Consider the following 27,661-nt stretch of genomic DNA (forward strand, 5'->3'; position numbering starts at 1 on the left):
ATTTTATAAAATTGTGCTTTATAAAATCTATCACAGTTATTATAAATGTTAAAAAATGCAATTATGCAGTAACTGGAATAAACTAACCCTGCCATATGTTATGAATATATAAAAATATTTCATTTCACAAGTGTGCACTAATTTAATAAATTATGTAAGAGCTATTGTAACTAACATTTTAAATATGGGGCTTCTCTAGTAAGATTATTTTAAATATTACTCCAATTACTATGCCATAAAAGTTATAATATTTAAAACAGAAAAAACCCTGTACTTCTTATATTTTTGCATATCTGGTTCTCCTCGGAGGTGATTAATGCTTTCCTCTTTGAAAAAGAACATTACCTCCTGTAAGCATCTTTGCTCAATAAAATTATGATACATTTAGTCAAAAAACACCAGGGACCTTTGTTGCATAAAACTGCATTCTACTGTTTAACTACTAAATCTCGGTAAATCTTTACATATGTACTGAACATCGCCATGCAAGCATTCAGTTGATATCAAAGAATCAGCTGGAAACCGGTCTTGTCAAGCCACACAGGAAAGTTTCTGTTTCTAAGGCAGAGAGAGCAAGCTTCCTCCTTACTGAGTTGCCAATAATGACTTCCACGATATGCCTCAAAGGCCTGGAAGGAAACAAACAAACAAAAACTCACAAATACCTGTCTAATTAGGAAAAAGAAAGAAAGATAAAGCACCTAATAAGAAAACGGTTGCTCTTGACATTTGCTGACCTTGCTTCTCTAAGTCCTTGATCCACCAACATCAGAGTTTCTAGTGCAAGGAAAAAAAGAGTAATTGTATTGGGAGAAGAGAAAAAAGAAATCCAATTTTTAAAATATATTGAATTTTTTAAAAAAAGAGAAGTACATAAGGATCTCCGGAAATTATTTGACTTAAATAAATGCCCTTCTGTCTCAGCTCCAATATCTTAGAAAGGATCAAAAAAAAGAGACAGAAATTTGGGCCCTGTGGAACAAAGCAAAGGTCTGTGCTTAAGTGCAAGATAAGATACATTGCCTGGAAAACCTAGAATCGTGGCAGTCCTGTGGTAGAGAATACGTGGGGAAGACAGAAAGATTGCTAAATGAAAAAATAAAAGAGCATCGATCAACCAGGAATTTTATCACAGGAGAGTAACTGACTCCGCTGTCAGAGATCCTATCAGTGCTTCTCCACCAGCTAAATACTGAGAAATAAATTGGGATGAATGCAAGTATTGAACTCCAGTCAACAAACAGAGCTAAGAAAAGATAACAAACTATTGAATTTTCTAAACAGGTATTTCAGGTTTTCACAGACCCCATCCAGTGAATTCCAGAGAAAAGAGGCTCATATGACAATTGGATCTCAAAAATCTTTGTGTGATGCTTAATAGTTGTTTCTTTTACAATTAGTAGTATAATTTCCTCACCTATTTCCTCCTAAAACAATTAATTTAAAAATAACTATAGCTAAGAGCAAATGGAAAGTTTTACGCACACACACACACACACACACACAATCACATTAGTTTTTGTAATTCAATATTGAAAGGATTTTTCCAATTACATTTTCTTTCAAATCAGTCTCTTTAAGACTTTACAAAAATATGGAGAAATTTTCATTTTTATTTCATAGATATTATGTTTCCACATACTGAGGAGTGAATCACCAAAAATGAGTATGCAAGAAAACTGAAGACTTCCACTCAATACTTCTATGTGTTAATCTTTATTCCTTTCAATTTATTTCTTTTTTTCTTCCTGAAAGCTTTCTTCATTTAATTTCTCTTCTCCTACTTGTCACTGATTTAAAATGTTTTTCTTATCTTTTTAGTTTTTATTTCTAATTTGCTGATTTTCTGTAGTATGTCACTTTCTATTCTCTCATTTGCAATGCAATAGGATTTTTCCAGATTGCATGAATAAAACTTATTTGAAATTCTTTTGACCCTAAGGTCAATAGAAAATTACTCTTGAATTCTTTCCTTTCTGTTCTTGACCCTTTCCCTCTAAACTAGGTTTGTTTTCACTTCTTGCACATTCAGGATCTTGCCTGGGCTGAGTGGCAAAGCGAGAACTACGACTTGATGAATTACGCCCCCTCAAATAGGAATGGAGCACACATAAAATACCCCCTACTTCCTCTTGTGTGAGTGTGAGTGTATGTGCGTGCGTGCGCGTGATTCCCCTGCTTTGCCAGTACTTTTCAAATGGAGAATATTCAATGAAATGCAATGTAATAATCTCTACATGAACTACGCAATATGTAATACTTTGTAAGGAGATGAAGAGACCCAATTTCATTAGAATATGATAATGCAATATAAAATAATGCCTTATGATTTATAATAAAGCTTTAGCAAAGGATTTTGAGCCCCTGGAAATAAACCCTATGTAAAATGCTGTTGTGATTTTTATTGAGGTTTTGCCCCACCTTGGTCAGGATCTCGAGCGCCTCAACCAATCTGCCTCTTGATTATGAGGATGGGGTAAGAAGGGGCAGGGGTCATATTCAAACACTTGACAACGGACTCAGTATCAATTAATATATACATTAATATAAAAATCAAAAATTAAGAATGCATTACTTTTTATTTTCTTAAATTAATGCATATGTTATCTATATTATAAACTACATACCAAGTAATATAAGCCATAACACAAATCACTCATCGTTTATCATTCAAATAATTTCTAAACAGTTTAATTTCTACAAATTATTGGTGTGCTCTTTCTTTTGACATGGATGACACCAGCTAAATGATGTCAGAGAGATTATTTAATATAGGTAACTGCCTCCATCTCCTTTGGAGATTTCTCCATCAGATTTAGAGCCATTAGGTGACAGGAAATCTCAGTATGTTTATAATTTCTTTTAACATCAATGATATTGCCATTCTGCTGAATTATCTACTGGCCACTACTGAGGTAACAGTGATTGCATTCCTTTTTTTTTCAGTCCTTAAATAGTATGTGCATTTTTAAATATTCAGTATATTTATTATTAACTAAATCATAAAAATTCTTGTAGGAATGTCCTATTTAATTAATTCATAGAGCTTTGCAAACATCATTTGGTCAAATTTAGGGCATCATAAATCAAGGAACTTAAACATTTATTATACTTTTGAGTTTTGTCATAAAAATTTCATTTTCATATATTGGAAAATCTATGTTTTCTCATGTAGTTTATCCCTTATTAATTTTTGTGTCAAATAGTATGTATAAACATTTTTCATACGTAAAATATCTTTTATCAGTTTTCAAGTTATCTCCAGTTTAAAAAGGGGAATATTTTTTTCCCTTATAAAGTTAAAAAAGGATTGACATTTCTATTAGACTGTCATTTCTGAAAACCAATTCTCTTTTTTCTTTTTGTAAAAAACTTGTTTTCCAAATGCTAAACGTAAAACTGATTTGAAATGATATTCTTATATCAGAATTATTTTGTCAGGTAACTTCCATAATATTTTTCTTTTCTGAAATGATCTACTATTTCAATTATATGATAATGTTAAAAGTTCTAATTTTTTCTAAATATTCTTATTTTATTGATTTTTATTAACATACTTGATAAAGTGTTTTTGAAGTTTTTTATTTCAAAAGCTTTGCTTAACTTGAAAATTTTTATTATTACAAAAGCTTATTTCATGAGACTAATTTCATAAAGTTCTTTAATATTTTTCTCTTGATCACAAATGAATTTTAACAGAAATTGAATGTCATTCTGAGGACAAATAAGTCTAGTAATTTTTATTTTACTTTTTTCATATAGGCTTGTATTGTAATTTTATTTAGATCAGTATTGAGGGTTTACTTTTTTTGTATTAATTAATTAATTAATTTATTTTTGGCTGTGTTGGGTCTTCGTTGCTGCGCACAGGCTTTCTCCAGTTGCAGCACGCGGGGGCTACTCTTTGTTGCGGGCGCGGGCTTCTCGTCGCGTTGGCTTCTCTTGTTTGGAACACGGGCTCTAGGGCATGTGGGCTTCAGTAGTTGTGGCTCGTGGGCCTTAGAGCTCAGGCTCAGTAGTTGTAGTTCACGGGCTTAGTTGCTCTGCAGCATATGGGATCTTCCCGGACCAGGGCTCGAACCCGTGTCCCCTGCATTGGCAGGAGGATTCTTAACCACTACGCCACCAGGGAAGCCCAATTATTATTTTAAATGATACAAATTCATATCATTATTTGAAATCAACATTTATATATTAAGTAAAAATAGTCCACTAATTTTTATTGAAAATCAAGCTGATTTTATTTCAAAAATACTAATTACATTTTAGATTGAATTGATTTTTGATATTGATTTGATATTTTTGACTTTGATATTTTATATATCAAAAGATGTCCCAGACTAACTGATTTCTGCACTGTATATTAGATAATCCAGGACTAGGTTCATTATTGAAAACATTTCTGTTTTTTTCTCAGATTCAAAAAATTCCAACTCATGATATCTAAAAGAAATACTTTGAAAATTTAAACTTTTGTCTCTTCCAGTGTTTTCAATAATTGATTATAAATTCTTTAATAATATTTAGCAAAAATTATGTGCTGAGGACAATTAGTACTAGCAAGTAAACTAAAGTAAGTACCAAACAATTTGGAAATTCTAACTACTACATAAATCACACATAATGATAAACTAATGATTCTGCCAAAACATAGAATGTTTCATAAAATCTATGTAGTGCATGAAACGGGCCCAAAAAACTGCTAGTTCTGAAAAACGGTTCTTGGATGTTATTATAATAGGAATTCCATACATTTATCATGTAACCTACAAGATATATCTTTTATCTTTATCGTGCATCCACAATTAACTTGGAATAAGTTAATATCTTGATTTTTATAATTAATTGTATCAGTTATTACACTTTATATATTTGCCAATAGGTATGGCTGTATTTCAGTATTTTAATAATTGCTAGGTCACACCGGTGCATGCTGACTAAATACAGTTTTAGAGTTGGGGTATGTGGAATGTTACCAGGTGGGAGTCAGGAGCTATAGCCTAGGCTTTGAGTGGAAAGGCCCTTTTATTTCTGAGACATTCTACAATTGTAAGTGGACTCTAGGTTTGATCGCTGGGGAGGTGGCTCAGACACTTCACATGCATCCATGCTCAGGAGTCCCACTTCAGGGATCTTGTGTCCTAACAACAGAGAGAATAATATCATCTATACTAGGGAGTCGCGAACTGTGACAATCAATCTGCACATCCACCCCGCTTCACTTGCTCCTTGTAAAGGCTCACTTCTCTATGGAATGGTAGGAGACTAAAGGTTTTTATTCACTAGAGTTTTAATAAATCAAGTCTTTAACATATGCTCTTGTTATCAACAAGCACTTACGGCTGTTGAAAAATCTCTGAAGATCAATTTCTGGATTGCAATTTTTAACTTAAACATCTGGTATGTTCTGCCTTACACCATTGAATTTACTTATTAGAATTAGAAAATTTTGAAATTTGTTCTAAATTAGTGTTTTTTAACTAGGGTCATACATCAAAATCACCTGCAGAGTTTAAAAAACTCTGTACACACATGCTCAATTCCCCAGAACAGAGTTACTGAATCATAATCTTCAGATGGGTGGGAGGGGGACGGAGAGAACATAAACACTTAGTGTTTCAAAGTTAACAGATGCTTCTGATTTCCACCCATGATGAAAAATCACTATTCTAAAGAAACGTAAAAAAAACAAAGCAAAAACATAATATGTATTAAAAGTCAATGATAGAAAAAGAAATTTGAAGAGCAACCTTGTTTGTATGTCACAAAACAATATGGTCTTTGTTTTTACCATAATTACACACTGCTTCCTAACAAAGTCTTCTGCCTACCAAGTCGTGGTATGCATTTCAACACATCAGCCCTTTTTGTTTTCCGGTGATCTAGCTCAGAAAGGTAAGCAGTAAAAAAATGAAAAGACCATTTTGTTCATTCTGTTAAACCCACCTGTTCCTTTTGCTGTAATACTGACAAGTCTGTATCCGGAACACCCTTCCACTGCTAAGAGAAACAGGGAAGGTAGCGAGGTGGGAAGTTGCTAAGGAAGATGTATCTTGATGCTCTACTCCAGTGGTTCTCAAACTTTAGTGTGCATTGGAATCAGCTGGAGAGCTTGTTAAACCACACATTGCTGCCTCACTCCAGAGTTTCTTCAATCAGCAGGTCTGGGATGGGGCCCAGAAGTTGTATTTTTAAAAGTTCCCGGGTGATGCTGACACTGCTGATTCAGAAAGCCTGGTTTGAGAATCACTGCTTTACTCTCTGGTAACCCTCCTGGGTAGATAGATTTTAGCTGCCAGGAGAATGCTTTATTACATCATCTAAGAAGGAACCTTGATTTTAAAAACCATACAATTATTTAGCAGATATATTTGTATGAATTCATTTGAATTGGGGCTATAAGAACTTTATTACTAGGATCTAGCAGAAATTTAATACCTTTCACCACCTACGGCAGCCCTCAAATACATACACTTTTCCCCAAGCTACAGATTGTTTTCTTCCACCAAATAAATCAACAGTTATGCAGGACCATCTATTATGCAGTGGAGAAAAAGAAGAAACAAAATCAAAGCAAAAACCTTGGACATGAATGGAGATTCATTAATTTAGCTCAATGCCCTGAAGAAAGCAATGCAAAATTCAATCTAACGATAGAGACTAACTCAAATTAGTGGCAAATATATTTTCTATGGAGTAGAGATGCTTTAGTATTATTGTCCCAGCCACATATGCCTTAGGGAGCATAATTAACATGTGCCAGAGGTGCAGTTTCATTGGTACATAATTTCACACGGGACGAAGCACAGACACCAAACGCTTGTTTTCTCATGTCTGATATGCAGACTTCCATGAATAAATTTGTTCATTAGAAGCCTGCAAATTACAGACATACATCACTTGATGTGTTCAATATGTTTAATAAATCTTCCCTCTAAATTGTTTTCCCCAATGAAAAATTATACTGCCATTTAAAATATTACTTGATTCATGGGAAATGAGAAGCAATTCTTTAATAGAGTAAATTTACTTTATAAGAATTTCTGTTTTTCTGAAATTTCACTGATTTTGCAGATTGATCCCCTCGAGACATGCCCTATAATGTTTTACTTTTACATGCAGTCCTTATGTTTTGAGCCTATGCATTTCTTAAAAATCTGGGAACAACCCATTTAAGTGTCACTATTACACAGGTATTCTTTTAGTAAAGAACCTGTGGCTCTCCCTTACTTCCAAGTGGCCACCAGTTGGAAACTGCATTGTTAAACAAGCCATCTTTGTGACAGTCCACTTAGAAAGCTGCTCTAGCTTTTAACACAGCTGATTTTAAGGTTCCTCTCAATCATGCCGACAGTTTACGTACCCGGGTTTACACGGCTTCCCCAAACTACCACCCATTTTCACCTAAAAGGAAACCTTAATAATTTTACTTTTTCCAAACAGAACTAGAGTCTTGCACTTCCAACACCAATGTGGGAGCACATCACCCTGCGGATAGAGGTGGAGCCTCTTATTCTGCAGTCATCGCTGACCATCAAGCTTCAGTACACGGGAAAATGCACAGCAGCCATACTGCTGCTCAGGACTGGAAAAAAATGAGGCAGTCCCAGTGCTTAACTCTCTCTCTTCTCTTTTTGCTTCCATCTAGCCCAGGAACAGCAGCAGCTGATACACAGCAAGCAGGCTGAGAGTCACGCCGCAGGTGGCAGAGGGACGCCAGAGCAGCAGCAGCAAGACTGTGGTGACCCAGGTCACAGACTGTAATTACTGTCATCCCTAAACCCAATCACTGTCAACACTATTTACGATGACTTCCAAACAAGACATCACTTGGCTGTCAAACGTTTGATGGTGACATTAACATATCGCTCGATCCTTTTCTATTTGCATGTTGGGAGAAACTGTGGGTGAGCTGCAGGTTCCCAGCCTGAAGGGAACATGTGTAATTATTGGAGCTCTGTGTGCAGACACAGAAGGAGAATAAAAATGCTGTCATACTAGGTTGTAAGGAAATCACAGGTTTCCAAAATTAAATCAAACTTTTGTCCTGCAAAGAGTACAATCATGGAAGAACCTTGACATGGATGGGCGGACTGGATCATTTTAAGGGAGCTAAGAAGGCTCCCTTCCCTTGGTTGATAAAAGATCACTGAGGGGTATTGCTCACCGAGTAGGTCAAAGAATGTGGCTCAGAATCCACAAGGACCTCATGTTGATCTAAAGTTGGCATGTTACATATTTTCTTATCTTTCTAATCATAAATATTTTACCATTCCTTTTAGACTTAACCTCATCTCTTAGAAACATAAAGTTGGTTACTGCTAAAAACATCTCACTATGTTTGGCATATATCTAGTCATACACAATAAGGCACTCAAATTGAGAAATCTGATTTAAGGGGATCTCTTTAAGAATGCAGGTGAATATAGCTTAGGATCTGTACTCAAATTTTTTTAAGGGATTGAAATTCAGTATTTTCACAAGATACCATAAAATCCTCCTTGAATTATTGAAACGCATGTGTAATGGCATGGAAAGTATCATTGCTTTATAAAGTGATTCTAACCAAATTCTGAATCTCTTTCTCTCTCTAAAGAATACCTCAGTAAAGAATAAAATTCTCAGAATACAGATACAAACTACATATATACATGTAGTATATATACGTATGTGTGTGTGTATATCTATGGTTACATCTATTTAATGCTGGAGCATTGGATTTGAAAGCAGAAGACAAAGCATTAGCTCTGTAACCTCAAGCAAAGGTATTTCAGTTTTCTGACCCTCAATTTCCTCATCTATTGAAAGTTTAACAACAACTCTTTCAGGTTAGCAAAAGAGAGACTGAAAATTCTGGACAAAGTTAAAAACACTTTAGACATCTAAGATATTAGAATGCTTTTTACAAATTTCTACCCCTAAATATTAGTATAAAATTCAGGGTGCCATTTGCTAAGTGCATATAATCTGTATTTTCAGATATGAAGTGCAAACATGGCTTATCTGTATTACCTTTCAATCTATCATGAAATTTGAGTGGTTTTTAAATATGTATTTTTAAACGTTTCCCATTTTCTCTTCTTCTGTATGCAGCAGTGACACAAAAAATGACTGACCAGATGAACTACCAGGCAACGAAACTGACCCTTCTGCAGAAGAAGATGGACAATATTTCTTTGGCCGTGAGTGATATAAAGAACACGTACTCCTCACTGGAAGGGAAAGTCAATGAAGATAAAGGCAGGGAATTTCAATCTTTTCTAAAAGGTAAAAGTAAAATAAATTATTCATTCAGTTGAGACAAACAGCAAATGACTCATTTATCTTTTCTCACATCATTTTGGGATCTTTGCTTTAGACTGGGTGATAGAGAAGTCTAAGATTTTTTTTTTGAATAAGATACTTTTAATTCCCTCAATTTCTGAAATAACTTGAAGCATCTAAATATTTTGTACTAATATAGTCAACTTTTTGTCTGAAAATTTCATCTGACTGATTGACATTATGTACCTAGTTACAGTCTAACTTGTATTCCTTTATAGTTAAAATGAGCCGTACTTAATCTGCTTCAATTGTGGTTCGCAGCTCAAGATAAAGGTGAGGTTAAGGGATGATTATCAGGGACATCTAGATCCATGGTTATCTTAATGTTGATGAAGATATTGAGGATAAATCTAAAGTGCATTATTATCCCAGAAAGTATCTCGCTCATGGAATATAATCAATAAAATATATTCTAAAACACATCGGGTTGTTATTCATAGAAATGTGAGTCAGTTTTGCCTGAATTTTGTGCTCGTAAAAATAGCAGGCTGTGTTCCTTTCTGGAGGATCTACAGGATGATCCATTTCCTGCTAATGTGAGTTGTCAGAATTCATTTGCTTGCGGTTGTAGGACTGAGATTCCATTTTCTTGATGACTGTAAGCTGGCTTTTTCCCAGCTTCTGGAGGCCGCTGCATTTCTTGGCCTGTGGCCTTGAGCCCTCATGGCGGCCCTCAGGCCCACTCTTCTCTCTTCTCCTTCCTCTTTAAGGACTCAGATGATTACATTGGACCCATCTGGATAATCCGGGATCATCTCATTTCAAGGTTCTCAATCAGTATAAAACAAGGCTGGTTCAGAGCTGCAGCTTGAACCTTCCATGCTTCTGTATGGAAAAAGCACCACTCCACTGGGCTAACAAACTTGGCTTTTTTATAGTTGAGGCTTTAAGAGACACTACAGAGAGTTGGCTTACTTTAATTCAACGAGCTATAGCTCCCCACATAATATATGGGTAAGTTTACTCAAAGCACTTTTTATCAGTTGTCAATCTGTTTCCTAACCTGCATTTGGCTACATTTCAGGTAGCAAAGGAGAAAGCAGGTATTATCCTAAGGTTTTTACCCTTGGGGAACTAATTGTTGCCTATTACTTTAGTGAATTGTACGTGAACTAACTGCTGTTCTTCTACTATGTTCTATAGTATTATTCACATAAATCTTATGTAAAGCTAGGTCTGTATACAATCTACTCAGTTTAGTCAAAAGTGGGTGATGTCCCTTAATCACATATGTCCAGGCCCTTGTGCCATGGAAGGTAACATATTCACAGGTTAAGGGCATTAGGGTGTGAACATCTTAGGTGGGGCAGCATTTTTCTGCCTACCAGAGAGATTTATGCTGAATATATAGTGAGAAATTGCCATGGTAGTGTTATGTACAATACAGTGGGACCCCTTGATAGTTTCAATAAATCCAGTCTTAGACTTCAGGGAAGGTGTCTGCACAGAAAAACCATCTCAACCGATAATGGATCAGGGGGAGTTAATTCGGCAGAGGTTTCAGGTAGCGCACAGATATTCTAGACAAGTATTTTGGTTACTAGGCGCATCTCAATTCACTGGGCTTATTGTTTGTTCCCAAGTTTCAGGATTATTGGTCCCTTTCACTTTGTTTTATGCATAAAACATACTCACTGTACACCCCACTTCTATCACTCACAAGTTATTTTTTCTCTATTTTATGTGGTTCACAGGTAAAAGAAATAAAGAGGTGACTTCCATATCCTTTACCAGTACAGAGCAATGATTTTTTTTAATCATGTAAATTATTGGTGCTATTAACCAACTGAAAGATGCTGTCCTACGTTTCTGGCATGCTCCCTATGGCTAAAACTTACCCATGGCAAGCATGAGAGAGGAATATATTTTCCCTGAAGTGAGCATGAGAAAGAATTCAAATAGGAACAGTACATAATTGACTATAACCACAGCAATGAAATTTGTTTAGCAAAATTTGGTTATCATAGCCTGAGTGAATTAGGCCTGTCAACAGCTTTTTGTGAACCTACTAACAAAAATTCCCACCCAGACATGGGAGAAAATACACACTCACAGCAACAACCACAGAATTCCCTCTTCAACAGGACACGTTAATCATGTACTGAGCACAATCAATTATGAGAACCAGATGGCTTGCAGTTAATGAATGTTTATACAGGAAACTAAAACTAAATTCACCCCCAAGGCACTGTGTTTTCCTGAAACCACCACCCCTTCTCTCGCTTACTCTACATCCAAGTTGAGAAGCGGTGCTTCCTCTGCCAGTAGCCAGCGAAACTGTTCAGAATCAAATGCCCCAACACCTTAGGAAGCATCTGAATCTCATGAATAGGCCATGCATTCACAACCACAGAAGGGACATGCCCAGGTGTCTGATAATCACATATGTCTGTTGTTACCAAATACAATATCAAATCGTTTAGGAAGCAGAAGCACTTGAGTCACATGAAACAGAATCAAACAGAGTTAAAATGATGTGCCCACTCATACGCTGACATAAAGCACTTTGGTGTATCTCTGCAAAATCAGATTCTTGCACAGTTGTTTCTTTAGTAACAAACTATAGAAATATTATCTGAAAAACTTGTTTTCCTGAAACGAGCTTTTAAGCTAATAATCTGATTCCTTTTCAGACACTGCTGTGATTTTTACCCTGTGCCCAATGTAGTTTTTCATTGAAGGTTTGTTTTTTTTTTCTCCATTTTTACTTACGTTAAATACATCGGTAAATCAGCAGTTGCATTCTGTTACCACGATTGTTATGTTGGGAGAGGAAGAAAGGGGAAAAAAGGCAAATGCTTTCTTAGAAGCCAAAAAAGAAAAAAAGATACCCCCCCCCTTAAAAAAAGAATGATCAGAAGAAAAAAAATGAAGAGCTGGGAAATAAAAACTAAGATTCCCTAAAGCCCAACAGAGCTCAAAGGAAAGCAGAAGAGCTAATAGGAAGTAGAAGGAAGGCAGCAGGTAGGCCCAGAAGCTAAGGCCAATCCTGCTCCTAAGGGGGCAGGGGAGGGGAGAAGAAGCCTGGAGAAATGGTTTCCCAGCCCCAAGGCAACGAAACATCTTTGCTTCTGCTCCATGGGGAAAACTACACAGAGAAAGAACTTCATTTCTAAGAAACTTAAGGGAGCCGGCGTAGTTCTTCCACTCGTGAGGATGCACTGGCTGCTTTGGGGGGCTAGTGGATGCCGGGAAAAGGAGGGGAAAATGTGTACGTGTTTCAGGGCCACGGGAACTAAGGCTGCCCCTGGTAAAGGAAGGGAATTTAGGTGTAAGTGGAAGAACCTAAGCTGGGTCCTTCAGAATCTCAGCTTCACGGATTTCTCAGCTTCTCTGGGACAGGAGGCAGTCTGCAAGCCAAAAGGGCAGAAAGGTTCCAATCCTAGGTCACTATGGCCTCTCCTATCTTATTTCCTCCAATTTCCTCAAAACCCTGGGCTAGAACAAGAAGGGATTTAGAGTTCTCTCTTGCCTTGATGGCTTCCCAAAGACATCTTAAAATACCTGATGAGGGATGTGAAGAGAGACTAGAGATTTAGAAAGGACCAACGTCCTCTGGTGATGTGAGACAGTTGTGAGGGACCCTCAGTGCCAGTCGTTCCCTGTCCACAGGAACAGGTGTTATGATACTAGGGGGCCACAAGTAGGCCTCTGTGGTACTACCCCCCTAGTGGTATGTGGATTAAACCACTGGTTGCATGGGGGATGGGTTTGGGGGGTAAGCATGGAGGGCCCAAACCGAAGATACTAACAAAGGAGAAAATAGGGCCTGATGGGAGGTGGGGGGCAGAACAGACTGTACAGTGGGAATAAAGATCATACCTATTTACAGGGAAGTAGAAAAGACATGGTAATGGGTGGATCAAATCGAACGGGAACCCTGGGAAAGCACAGAAAATTCCTCCCTCTTGCTGAGTTCTCTTCACTCCCCTACAATGGCCTGTGCTATCCTGAGACTGCTCTCCAGTGGCTCCGTTAATTCCTCAGGAAAGATAAACCTACACCCAAGAGTTAGGCTGGCCAGAGCATAGGTGAAGTAAGAATCAGAGTTGGAGGAAGCTAGCAGGGGAGATTGGGCTAGAGTAGCTGCCCCTGGTACTGTTCTCTACAGCCCCAAACCTCATATACACCTCGGATTCCACTTAATTAAAAAGTTAAGAGGGCAGGTAAATCAACCAAAACCCCCATAAAACAGTATCACAACTGAACTACCATCAATTAAAGTGCGAACTGCAGGGGGGATATAGTGTCTGGGGCTGAGGCCATCTGAGCGCCAGAGAGAAAAAAATGCATATGTGTAAGTCAGAGGCTGGGTAACAGAAAGTGGTCCCTCCCTTTAGATCACAGTAGAGCCAAAGATGCACGCAGCCAGTGAAGATTCTTTGGAGGACTCTGCCGTCCAGAATCTCCCCCACTATGGGGGAGAAGCTACCTAAGAGGCTGGGTGAGGGGAAAGTAGCCTTTGGAAGAGTTCCTGAGCCACAGATGACACTGCATCTCCACCTCTGCCCAGTTAGCTAACAACAAGACTCCAACCTGGTGTCTGAGAGCTTGCCTTCCCATTCTCACCTCTACCTAGAAACACCCTCCACAAGGCCAACTCAGTGTTTTCAAATATGAGAAACTCCAGCCAAATAAAAACAAAAAGGAAATGTTTCCTTACTCCCCTCTGCTCTGAGGCTTACTTTCCCCCAGGGCCCCTAATGTGACTGAAGTGCAAACCTCCTTCCTCACTTCCTGGGTTCACTACCTTCTCCATCCCGGGGAGGGGAAGAAAAAGAGGATCAAGAACAGAGACTGACCAAAAGCAGAAGGGGAAGGGGCAGGAGACAAAAAAGAATTTTCTGAAAAAATGGGGAAGAGAAGGAAAGATAAGTAGGTCACTGTCTTGCACCTATAATACAAAGTGAAGAAAGTTTGATTTGGAAGGTAAGCCCTGGGGAATCTGCCCCCCAAGCCCCAGAGTAGGGGTAGGACGCCAGTGGCAACAGCTGCCTGGTGTTGTTGCTGAAGCGTTACAAAGTGCCGTGACGGAGCTGTCAAGAGGCAGCCCTTGGGAGCCAGGGCCCAGTGTGCTGTTACCGTAGGGGCTGTGTGCTGAGCGGTGGGGATGGAGGTTATTTCTTAGCTCTCGTGCTAGCTCCATACTTGTTTGCTGCTAGCCACCCCTCAGTTGCTACAACACTGGCTCTTGTTCTGCTGGGACTGCTCATGGAGATCCACACCCCGGCTTTGGCCTGCTGCACCCCCCAGATCCTGGGGTTCACTCTTCGGCAACCTCTTAGCTATCGCCAAGAAGAGATCGTTCAGGTTCACAGCTGTCTTGGCTGAAGTCTCCATAAACAATAAGCTGTTGTCATCAGCCTACGCCTGGGCCTCTTCGTACTCTGCTGTGCGCTTGTTGGCCAGGTCAGCTTTGTTCCCCGCCAGGGCAATAACGATGCTAGGACTGGCCTGTCACTGTAGTTCCTTTATCCATGTCTTTGCTCGGGCGAAGGTTTCCCGATTAGTAATGTCATAAACCACAGCTGCAGCTTGGGCACCTCTGTAGTACATGGGGGCCAAGCTATGGTATCGCTCCTGCCCAGCTGTGTCCCAGATCTCAAACTTGACTGTTGTGTCCTCTAGACAAACCGACTGGGTGAGGAAGGCTGCTCCGGTGATGCTCTCCTGGTACTCGTGGAACTGCCCTTTGACAAAACGTAATACCAGGCTAGCCTTCCGCACTGCAGACTCACCCAGCGGGACCAATTTGAACTGGCATATTTTGCTGGCCTGGGGTTGCCCACTGGGCCTGACTGTGCTTCTGCTAGTCATGGCTAGATTATAAGAATGGGAAAGGGTAGAGGGAGGGGGATGCCACAAAGCAGCAGAGGGGGGAGGGGGGAGGGGAGGGGACTTCCAGGCTTCAACAGTCCTGCAAGAAAAAAAGCAGGTAAAATTAAACACAGGGCCATTACACCTGCAATCACTTTTTAGAAAAAGGACAGAATCTCTTCATTTCTTTGCTCCTATGAGGACTTAACTCTTACAATCACCCACCATTAAAAGGTTACACCACTGAGAGGGTCCCAGGCACCTGACACTCACTGGTAAGAGTGGGGAACAATAAAATAAGAATTGCATCTAAAGTAGAGTGTGCTGAAATGGAGACTGAAACCATGTGAGAGTAGTTTTTAATCTCCCAATCATTCCCCACCAGGTCTTCAAAGAACAGCATATTGATCAACTTTTAGTTGGCCTGAAGAGCACTCATATCCACCCCAAAGTACCCTAGATCCCTACTATCTCCTTGGTGTCCTGGTGCTGTCCTTTTTTTATCCCCTTTTTTCTAGCTTTCAAAATGAGAAATTCACTCTAGGGGTATGGGATAAGAGTCACCCATCCTAAGAGTAGAGGGATAGCTTCTGATTCTATATCCTTCTTACACGACCATTTCTGAAAATTGACATTTCTGAAAATATAACCAGGGTCCAATGAGGAGGGGGAGGGGAGGGGAGGGGAGGGGGAGGGGAATTCCAGGCTTCAACAGTCCTGGGGCTCCGTCTCCCCCCGTAGAGCCCAAGCCTGTGTCGAACAGACAAACAGCTGCAGCTCAGCCAAACCCTCCTGCCTCTCCTCCTCCCCTCCCTGGGGCAGGGTGCCCAGGCCTCCGCTGAAGTTTTAAAGCATGAGAGTACCTTCTAATGTTTACTTTGATTGTTTACTTGTTTTCCTAATTAATTTGATCAAGATTCTGTACTGAATTTTACCTATTACAGTGTTTTGGCTTATTTTCATTCTTTTTCTGACTCTCAGATCATGTAGTTTTTCCCTTGCTGAAGTTAAAATCTGTTGTTATTGTCCACAATTAATTAATTAATTTAATTACGCTTAAGTTTTATTTTACCTTGTCAATCTTGAAAAACATTTTAAGCCAGAATTATGAGGTTATAAATCCTAGGGAAGTCTGATTCCTAACCTTAATTATTTTATTGTGTTTCATATAGCTGTTTCTGTCATGAGAATTAAAGACAATTTTAACCCACAGAAAGTGACTAAATGATCCTGTAGAAAGTGCAATAAAAATAACTTTGCTATTAAGTAGTGCCTTACACTCAGTGAAGCTAACATATTCTCTTTTAAGTATGAGAAATCTAATTTTCCAAATTTCATTTTCTGTGTAGCATGTAGAATGTACTCAACGAAGATTTGTTGTATAAATGAGTGACATGTCAAATGCTAAGTAAAATTTAGAAAATAAAAATACTTTAAAACTTTTCTTGGTATGATTATTCATGTTAGTAAATGCAAAAGTTAGGACTGTTTCAGTATAATTTATCTTAACTGCAGCTATATAATCTTTTCTAAGCCTTTCCTTAGTACTTTGGTGCTGTGTGTCACTGATTACTATTTCATACTTCACATGCTTTTATTATTTTTTCCTATTACATACAAGTTGATTTTCCCTTACTTATAGTTTTTAGACTTTTAAGTTTATATCAGTTTCCACTAGGTTTAGAAATGTAAAATAAATTTTTGTACTCTGGAAATCCTGGACCCTAAAGATCAGTTAAAAACATGCATCTTTAAGGTCTAGGATTTCCAAGGAAATATTTATCCATTCACAACTTTGTCTTTGTACCACATTAATTAGTATCAAGACCCTCAAGCAATACATCATTCTATTTGGTATAATTGCTCTTTCAAAATATGTTTTATGGAGGTCTCTCAAGCAACTTAAATACTTTTTAAAACTTGCTTACAAAATAGAGACATGTAGAGACTATGTATTTTTATCCTATAATCATCTTTCTTGAATAGACTTCATAGTAGCCATAACTTACTTCACAATACCCCATTGTACAGACCTTCCTGATTAAAATGCTTTGTATTATGTTGCCTGTATTTTACCTTATAGATATTGGCTACATTGGCTACATGTTTGAATCAACATATCTTCCATTTATATCTGTTTCATTGCCATGTACTATAAATATGCCTCAAGCATGTTTTATTTTTCCCGTTTTCTGTTTTTGTATGTAACAGGTTTGTTTCTATGTTTTTACATGTTTGAATATTTATTTCCTGTTCTAAGTAGTTCTGAATAGTTCAAGACTCTTTTTTCCTTTTTCCTTTTTTTTTTCCTAATGCTACGTTTATAACGATCCATAATTCTGGCTTGTGATCAGTCTGTTCTTTCTAAAGGGGAGATACTAGTATGTGCTTCATTAGTGGCAAGTTTCCTCTCCTCTTTTTGTTAAGAATTAATGTCATGATATTGTAAATCAACTATATTTCAACAGAAATATTTTTAAAAAGAATTATCAAACTAAAAATAAATAAAATCACCTTAAAAATTAATGTCGGGCTTCCCTGGTGGCGCAGTGATTGAGAGTCCGCCTGCCGATGCAGGGGACACGGGTTCGTGCCTCGGTCCGGGAAGATCCCACATGCCGCAGAGCGGCTGGGCCCGTGAGCCATGGCCGCTGGGCCTGCGCGTCCAGAGCCTGTGCTCCGCAACGGGAGAGGCCACAACAGTGAGAGGCCCGCGTACCGCAAAAAAAAAAAAAAAAAAAATTAATGTCATATTATGAGAGTCAATGTGTATCTTAAATTTCTGTCATTTGACTTAGTTTTGTGATCCTCAAACCTCTCATTATTTTTATTTTATTGTTATTATGAACAATTGTTGAATCTTGTGATTATTACTTCATATTGTTCCTCCTCTGGGAACCTCATTAAATTTCGTCTCTGCAGTCAATATATTAATTTTTTTTTTTCTTGTGGTACGCGGGCCTCTCACTGTTGTGGCCTCTTCCGTTGCGGAGCACAGGCTCCGGACACACAGGCTCAGCGGCCATGGCTCACGGGCCCAGCCGCTCCGCGGCACGTGGGATCTTCCCGGACCGGGGCACGCACCCGTGTCCCCTGCAACGGCAGGCGGACTCTCAACCACTGCACCACCAGGGAAGCCCAATATATTAAATTTTATAAGCTCGAAACACAAGTTCTGAAACCTAATTACAGTTGACCCTTGATCAACATAGGTTTGAACCTCCTGGGTCCACTTACATAAGCAGACTTTTTTCAATGGTAAATATTACAGTGCTACACAATCCACAGTCGGTTGGTTGAATCTAAGGATGTGGAACTGTGGATTCAGAGGAACCTTGGATATAACGGAGGGCCAGCTATAAATTATATGTGGACTTTTAGCTGTGCGGAGGGTCGGCACTCCATTCCCTGCATTGTTCAAGGGTCAGCTGTACTAGAAACCTAATAAACAGTCATGAGCTAACATCAGGTATTATTTACTAAGGCAGAAAGCCCCAAACCATTTATTTTTATATAAGACTAAGGCTAGAATCATTGCATACAAGGGTGTATTAACTGAAGTCGGTAGTAGTTCCTTTATGCCTTTGTCCAGAGAACCTTAGTTCTATGATTCCAGCATGTTCCCGGCAACTGATTTTTTTCCCTCAGACTTATCAGTTAAGAGGGTGACCAACTTATATGAACTCTAGTAATTTTTTTAAATTTTCATAAGTAAATGTAGTCAAGAGATATTTTTATTATTTCATGTCATTAATGTTTAGTCTCAAACTTTTATCTTTTTAGAGCTATCTAAAGTTTACATTATTAAAATCATGTATCATTTATTGTTGTTTATTATTTCTTTCTCCAGGTCTAAAATCCAAAAGCATTAATGATCTGGTGAAAGATATAGTAAGAGAACAATTTAAAATTTTTCAAAATGACATGCAGGAGACCATAGTGCAGCTCTTCAAGACTGTATCAACTCTCTCAGAGGACCTTAAAAACGCCAGACAGATAATTCAACAAGTTAATGAAACCGTGGTTTCAGTAGCAGTCCAGCAAAAGTCTGTTTTAATGCAAGAAAATAGGCCCACTTCGACTGATATACTGGATCTAAAAAATCGCATTGTGAATGTAAGACAAGAAATGACTTTTACATGTGAGAAGCCTATTAAAGAACTAGAAGCAAAGCAGACTCATTTAGAAGGTGCTCTAGAACAGGAGCGCTCAAGGAGCATTCTGTATCATGAATCCCTCAACAAGACCCTTTCTAAAATGAAGGACGTGCAGGAGCATCTTTTATCAACTGAACAAGTATCAAATCAGAAGAGTGTTCCAGCCGCTGGATCAGTTAGCAATAACGTCACTGAATACATGTCTACTCTACATGAGACCGTAAAGAAGCAGGGTTTGATGCTGCTGCATATGTTTGATGATTTGCACACCCAAGACAGCAAGATTAACAATCTCACCCTTGCTTTGGAGACGGAGAAAGAATCTGTCAGGGAGGAATGTGAACACATGTTATCCAAATGCAGAGATGATTTTAAATTTCAAATTAAGGACACAGAAGAGAATTTACAAGTTTTGAACCAAACATTGGTTGAGGTTCTCTTTCCAATGGACAATAAGATGGATAAAATGAATGAGCAACTAAATGATCTGACTTACGATATGGAGATTCTTCAACCCTTGCTCGAGCAGGGAGCATCCTTTAGAGAGACAATGTCATATGAGCAACCAAAAGAAGCAGTAGCTACAAAGAAAAAAGTGGAAAATTTGATTACTGCTGTTAGCAGTCTAAATTCGCTTATCAAAGAACTTACAAAAAGATACAACTTACTTAGAAATGAAGTACAGAGTCGTGGGGATTCCTTAGACAGACGGATCAATGAACATGCCTTAGAAATGGAAGATGGTCTAAATAAGACAATAACTATTATAAATAATGCCATTGACTTCATTCAAGATAACTACATGCTAAAAGAGACTTCAGATACAACAAAGTATAATCCTGAGGTCCATCACAAATGTACCCAAAATATGGAAACTATTTTGACATTTATTTCTCAATTCCAACGTTTGAATGATTCTATTGAGATTTTGGTCAGTGACAGTCAGAGATATAACTTTGTTCTGCAAGTTGCCAAGGCCCTTGCATATATTCCTAAAGATGAAAAACTAAGTCTGTCCAACTTTCAAAAGATTTCTCAAATGATCAATGAAACCAGTTCCCAACTGATAAAATACCAGCAAAATATGAGTCATCTGGAGGAAAAAATACTCTCAGCCACAAAAATTTCCAAAAATTTTGAAACTCGGTTGCAAGGCATTGAGTCTAATGTGACCAAGACACTCATACCTTATTACGTTTCACTAAAAAAACGCTTTGTAGCTACAAATGAGAGAGACCAGGCTCTACAACTGCAGGTACTAAATTCCAGATTTAAAGCACTGGAAGCAAAATCCATTCATCTTTCCATTAATCTCTCTTTACTTAACAAGACTCTCTATGAAGCTTTAACAATATGTCATGATGCTTCTACAAGTATATCAGAACTGAATGCTACCATACCCAAGAGGATAAAAGGTTCCATACCAGATATTCAGCCTCTTCAGAAAGGTCTGACAGAATTTGTGGAATCAGTGATCGAAATAAAAACTCAAATTGCCCTATCTAATTTAACTCGGTATATAAATCAATCATTGTCTGGTAGTCTTGAAAATATTGTCAAGTCACAGAAGCAAATAAAACCATTGCTGAAGAAACCCAATACACTTAAGAAACCAACAGTGAATCTGACCACTGTCCTGATGGGCCGGACCCAAAGAAACACAGACAGCATTCTACTTCCTGGTAAGCTATTGTTAAAAAATAACTTCTAATCTCTTTTCCTATTTAAGTGGTATTTAGTAGGTCTGTATGGTTTAGCAAGACCATAAGATATAAAGAGCACTTACTTAAACTTGAGTAAATAGTTAAGAAATTCAAAGATCCCTGATATGTTATTTGAATCTGATTTTATCCTATATAAAGCAGGCATCAATACAAAACAACTGTTTATAGTGTAAATATTTTTCTACATATTTCTTAACTTTTTTTCTGACAAGACCCCTATAAAACAATCAAGTTTGCCCTTGTAGAACATTTTTCTTTACATGTGTAATTAAAGGAAGCTATTAGACAATGAGCTCCCTGATGAGTAAGACCAGATTGTATCGTATTCATTTTGGTGTTACCTGGTAAAGTGTCAGTATGCAATGGGAACTCAGTGAATATCTGTTGAATGACTGTCTGGTTGAGTGAAGGTACAGTGAGCAGGTATTCAGTTTGGGCAGATCACAGAAGGCCTTGAATGACAAGCTAAGTATCTTAGTCCCTTTGGGCTGCTTTAACAAAACGCCACAGACTGGGTAGCTTAGAAACAACAGAAATTTATTTCTCGACGCCTTAGAGACTGGAAAGTCCAAAATCAGGGTGCCGACATAGTCACATTCTGGTGAGGGCCCTCTTCCTGTTCACTTGGCTCCAGTAATTGCATGCTGTGTCCTCACATGGCAGAAGTGGTGAGGGAGCTCTGGGGGGATCTCTTTTATAAGAACACTAATCCCATTCATGAGGGCTCCATCCTTATCTCCTAAGCACCTCCAAAGGCCCCACCTCCTAATATCAGCAACTCTGGAAGTTACGATATCAACATATAAATTTTGGGGAGATACATTCAAGGCATGTAGACATGATTTTGTAAAGAGCGTCTTTGAAAATTTCAAGCAGAGCATTGGGTATGGTGAGAACTGTGTCTCAGAAGCACGAAGCTAGCAGTAGTGTGTAGCATGACTACAAAGAAGAAATCAGAGATACCAGTTAGGACACTGTTGGCAAGATCAATGAGAGCCAGATCTTAGGAAGAGGCAGTTGTGTCAGAGGAGATGGGTATCAACAGTGTCATGAAAGTAATATCAACAGAAACAGAAAGATTGTGGGAAAATTAATGGTCTAGGGAACAACAAATCATGATTCTGGTTCTAGTTATTTCCGTATGTTTCTGTGTAGCCTTGAGTAATTCCCCTCCCTGGGTCTCAGCTTCTTCCTTTTATGAGATGGGATTGCAGTAGGTATTTTTCTGAGCTCATTAGTAGAAATATGTTGCAGACTGGATTGCTGTAAAAAAAAACCATGAGCTTTTCACAGCCTGAATACACAGCACTTGGGGAGGGGAGAGATCTAGAATATTCTGCGGTTTTGCATTTGGGAAATGAGAGGGTAGAAGTACCATTGACAGATGTTGTAAACACCAGAGAAGCATACATTTGGGAAGAAAGAGGAATTTAGTGTAGTGCATACAAACTACTTAATAGTCTCTCTGTATGAAAGAAGTGTTTTATTAAGATGTCTGGCATATGAGTAATATTAAATAATCTTTCCACAATGAAAAGAATAGCTACGGACTCTTATTAAAAGAAATGACAGTGAACCTCTCATATGAGTCTGCTGTTAAAATATACACTCATTGGGATGAATTTTGAATTTTATTGCTTCTTCATTACAAAAGGGTAAATCATGATCCTAGCTTAACATGACCCTTCATGTTTAATCTCTGAATGTTCAGATAATATGAAAAATCACAGAATAATACAAAGTTGAGTTGTCTCTTGACTAGTTAAGCTATTGTATTTATTTATGACTCCTTCCAAATTAATCTGACCCAGGAGGACTAATCTTACCATGTGGGATCACAGAACAAATTATTTAGGCTTACATGTTTCCAAGAGAAAAGTAGTATTTCAGTACAAGATGTTCTTACAATAATCATTTTAGGAAAAATATTGAGTTGCTCTTTCTCCAAACTACTTTAATCCTTGGTCCTCTTGTGGACACTGCAAATGAGTTTCAGTTAAACTCTGCAGGATGTGTGATCATACACACCAGGCAAACTGGGTCATTCTTTTTTCCTTAAACCAAAAAATACCCGTATCTCTACAGTAAGTATAAATTTAAATAGCTTCAAAATTAATTGAGTTAAGAGACTCAAAAGAACATAAGAACTAATAAACTTTTAGAGGATAAAGAATGCATGTTAGGAGCTTATAAAAATTGCATTGAGACATTTATATCAAGTTGACTCAATATTGGGCTTAATGGGCTAATAATTAAATTAGTACTGATTCTCTTTTTTTAAATGATGCCTTGATATAATTGTTTCTTGTTCCTTTATTTACTGTAAGTAGAATGTTTATAGGCCTCAAGTTAATAATTAATTAAAAGTTCTTGATCTTTGTAAAGATAACCCATAATGATGTCAGGGCAATAAAGGTATACTGGCCTAATTTCATATGTGGGGCAGATATTCACTGTACCGCAGGATCAGCAACAAAAATGTGTGAGGACCTTTCAAGTGGATGAGCAGATATGTGTGCTTATTAAGCCGGCTCTGCTTCTATGGGTCATAAAACTGATGGTATTCATTGAACAGCTGAGCAGGTAAAGTCTATGCAAGATAATGAAACCAGTGGACTCAGGCTAAATTCTCCTCTAAAAATAAACCAACTGCAAAATAAACTACTTCCTTTGATACCAACTGTGAGACACACTGACACACTAGTTAAATTTGGCTGTGTTTCCTTTGACCTCTGCTATGATACTGTAAATACTGTCTAGCAACATTACTCCCCTACCTAACACCAGAAGGTAATTTATCACGATTTTACAAATCTCACAATAATATTATTCAGATTATAGCCACTATCATCTGCAGAATAAATGCAGTTTGTAGAAAGAAAAACCACAGAAACATAGTTTTTAAAATTTAATCTTTTTTTTTCCTTTAAATTGACGTACAGGGCTTCCCTGGTGGCGCAGTGCTTGAGAGTCCGCCTGCCGTTGCAGGGGACGCGGGTTCGTGCCCCGTTTCGGGAAGATCCCACGTGCCGCGGAGCGGCTGGGCCCGTGAGCCATGGCCGCTGGGCCTGCGCGTCCGGAGCCTGTGCTCCGCAAATGGGAGAGGCCACAACAGTGAGAGGCCCGCATAACGCCAGTGATTCAGTTATACGGTTATACATACATTTTTTTAGATTCTTTTCCCTTATAGGTTATTACAAAATGTTGAGTAGAGTTCCCTGTGCTATACAGTAGGTCCTTGTTGTTTGTCTGGTTTTTTTGGTTTTTTTTAAGATGTTGGGGGTAGAAGTTTATTAATTTATTCAGTTATTTTTGCTGTGTTGGGTCTTCGTTTCTGTGCGAGGGCTTTCTCTAGTTGTGGCAAGGGGGGGCCGCTCTTCATCGCAGTGCGCAGGCCTCTCACTATCGCGGCCTCTCTTGTTGCAGAGCACAGGCTCCAGACACGCAGGCTCAGTAGTTGTGGCTCACAGGCCCAGTTGCTCCACGGCATGTGGGATCCTCCCAGACCAGGGCTCGAACCCGTGTCCCCTGCATTAGCAGGCAGATTCTCAACCACTGCGCCACCAGGGAAGCCCTGTTTGTCTGTTTTATATAGAGTAGTGTGTATATGTTAATCCCAACGTCCTCATTTATTCCTCCTCCCTCCCCCTTTCCCCTTTGGTAACCATAAGTTTGTTTTCTATGTCTGTGAGTCTCTTTCTGTTTAATCTTAATTTTAATAACTGATAACCTCCTTTGAAGCCTAATAATAGTAATACTATAATGATGTAACATTGGATACCATTTATTAACACTTACTACATCCCAGGCACTGTACAAATTATACTACATATGTTCTTTCATTTAATATCTATGAGGTAGCTATCATTATTCTTATTTTGAAGGTGAGTAAACTAACGCTCAGAGAGATGAACTAAGGTATCCTGCCTAAGGTCATGCAACTAGTAAGTGATGGAGCCTGACTCCTGCTCTGTTGGACTCAGGGCTCCGCTCAACTACTGTACTGAAGTAGATTTGTGAAATCTATTCACCTGCCTTTCTCTTCCTTTTGCTTGTGTTTGACGAATCATATCTATCTCAGAGTCTGGCCATATCTGAATATTCCGTATGGCCAGAGTTGATATTCCCAGGGAATTTGCTTTCTTGAGGACCCAAATATTACCACTTGTTTCTGCGTTGACCAGAAGGAAGTAAAAGGGCTACTTTTCAGTTTAGCTTTTCTGTATTAATGGCCAGTGGGCAGTTGTCATTGAAAGTTGGCATCAGTTGTTCACCATATCTTCTCTGAGCTGATGCAGTAGGAGGTAACATTCAGGGTTCTCTTCCATATCACTTTCTTTGGAGCCATTCCCACATCCAGTTATGCTAATTATGATTCCTCTCAGGCCAGTTCTGATAAACTGTTCTGGTTGAATCCCTGAATATTTGATTTGTTTCTAAACAAAAGTCCAATAGACACCAAGAGGATTTTATTTCCTCTTTGAAGATTTGTTTGTGGAGCAATTGGCAGATTTGTCCCTGCAGAGCAGGTTGGGCTGCTTGCCTTGCAAGAGGAGCTGAATCCTGAATTGAATGTTGTTGTAACAATGTCAGCAGCATGGCTGAGGATGCGCCTTCTGCTCGTGAGACCATTGACTTTTTATTTTAACCGTTCCTCCAGTATTTACCAAGTATGTTTAACTCTCCTTAATAAACCTCTTTTATTCATCACTGTCACTTTAACTACTCTTCTTAAGAAAGACTGCGTTCTGTAACAGATTTGGCAGTACACCAAATACAACTTTTTAAATGATCATTTCTGTGAATGTAAGCAATTTAAAAGAAAAAATAAGAACCTAGTGAATATTTTACTGTCTTACATCACTTTAAAACCATTTCTAAATTTTGTGACACAGCAGAGGCAGTTGTGATGACTAAGAAGCACTGAACTTGGAATCAGGAAAACAAAGTTTAAGTCCTGCCTAGCAATGTGTTTATTTGTAAAAGTCATTTATTTTTCTAAAACTTACTTTCCTCATTTATAAAATTAGAATAACATATCTACCTTACAAAGTTTGAGAATCAAAGAAATCAACTTTCATACAGTGTATTATTGAGGTAGTTAGGACTATATGATACAATTTTCTCAGCTATATTCGATGTTTATATTTTATTTTCTCTAAAATTTTCACTTAACATTTGATATGTAATTATTTACATGTAGCAACATAATTTAAATGCTCATGGTATTCCATTGTTCCATCTTTAATTTATGTCACTGTGTTTTAAACTCAGCATATGTTGATAAATGAGCTTATGCTTACCACATAATAAATCAAAAAGAACAGGATTAAAAATATAAAGGCTTGGGGCTTCCCTGGTGGCGCAGCGGTTGAGGCCACAACAGTGAGAGGCCCGTGTACCGCAAAAAAATAAAATAAAATAAAAAACTAAATAAAGGCTTAAATGTATAAAAATGCATGGGTACTGACAAGCACTAAAAAATATCCACAAAAGTTTTAATAAGAGTTTTTTCCAAGGTATTTCAGCTCTTTATATGCTTTTCAATATAAAAAATAAACATTCTCACATATACCTCAGGATAAGTTGACTTCTATACAAAATATTGAATATAAGCTAATTAAATTTTGAAGGATAGCTACTTGAATTGAGTTTACGATGTGTTTTGTAAGGTATCCAAAAATGACACACAAGCTTGCTATGCTAGAAGCATTCATGGGACTCAGCATTTAGTTATACACACAGCTAAGGATTATTACAGTGAAATAATAGATGATAGGATCAGCAAGGGGGAAAGATCCAGGTGGAGTCTGGAGAAATCCATGCATAGGCTTTCTTATGCTCTCTCCCTCCCATGAGGGGGTGTACTTCTATGTGTTCTGTTTTCCAGTCACCAAAAAATTCAGTCACATGTGTGCAATTTTTCTGCCCAGAGAAGACCATCAGATATTAAGCTCTCAAGGGTTTTATTGGGGCTCACAGTGCTATAACAATGTACCATAGATAAGGTGGCTTATAGTCAAGAGAAATTCACTTCTCACAGTTTTGAGATCAGGCCGGCATGGTCAGGTTCTGATGAGAGCCCTCTTCTGGATTGCAGACTGTCAACTTCTTGTTTTATTCTCACATGGCAGAAAGGGAAGGAGTGAGAGAGTTCTCTGGGTTCCCTTTTAAAAGGGCACTAATCCTATTCATGAAAGCTCCGCCCTAAATACCTAAATGACCTAAATACCTCCCACAGGCCCCACCTCCTAGTACCATCACCTGGGGAGTTAGGAATTCCACCTATGAGTTTGTGGGGGACACAAACATTCACTCCATAATAGGGCTGGTCACATAGGCACCCTCTGTTGAGCACATACCAAAACTCCATACTCTAAAAGGAAAGTAGACGTTCATCATAAACCATATAGCTTGTCTGAAGAGTCAGGGCACTGCAAAAGACACTTTTTAAATAGTTAGAGAATAGAGACAAGCCAAGTTCCCAGGCATAGATCAAGGGAAAATTCTTGAAAGTCGGCCTTTCTAAAGGCAGCAGTCTCAGGCCTGTTATATCGACTCTTTTCTGCTCATGATATTAAAGATATTCTTTGTGTCAGAGTTGGTTAGCAAACCTGTCTTCTGGGGACAGCCTCCCCA

At 38.3% G+C, this 27,661-nt stretch overlaps 1 protein-coding gene and 1 pseudogene across 1 annotated transcript in view; one reads left to right on the forward strand and one right to left on the reverse strand.

Moving 5' to 3' along the window:
* Positions 1-27,661, forward strand: part of MMRN1 (multimerin 1) — a 67,725-nt gene that overhangs the window by 31,100 nt on the left and 8,964 nt on the right. The window contains exons 4-6 of the mRNA XM_007450016.1: positions 7,649-7,750; positions 9,094-9,267; positions 18,992-20,980. Of these exons, the coding sequence (XP_007450078.1) occupies positions 7,649-7,750; positions 9,094-9,267; positions 18,992-20,980 (2,265 nt within the window). The remainder of the gene's footprint in view (positions 1-7,648; positions 7,751-9,093; positions 9,268-18,991; positions 20,981-27,661) is intronic.
* LOC103076339 (ras-related protein Rab-5B pseudogene) lies at positions 14,494-15,917 on the reverse strand (annotated as a pseudogene).

Source organism: Lipotes vexillifer, unplaced genomic scaffold, assembly GCF_000442215.2.
Source record: "Lipotes vexillifer unplaced genomic scaffold, Lipotes_vexillifer_v1.1 scaffold178, whole genome shotgun sequence".
Classification (NCBI taxonomy): domain Eukaryota; kingdom Metazoa; phylum Chordata; class Mammalia; order Artiodactyla; family Lipotidae; genus Lipotes; species Lipotes vexillifer.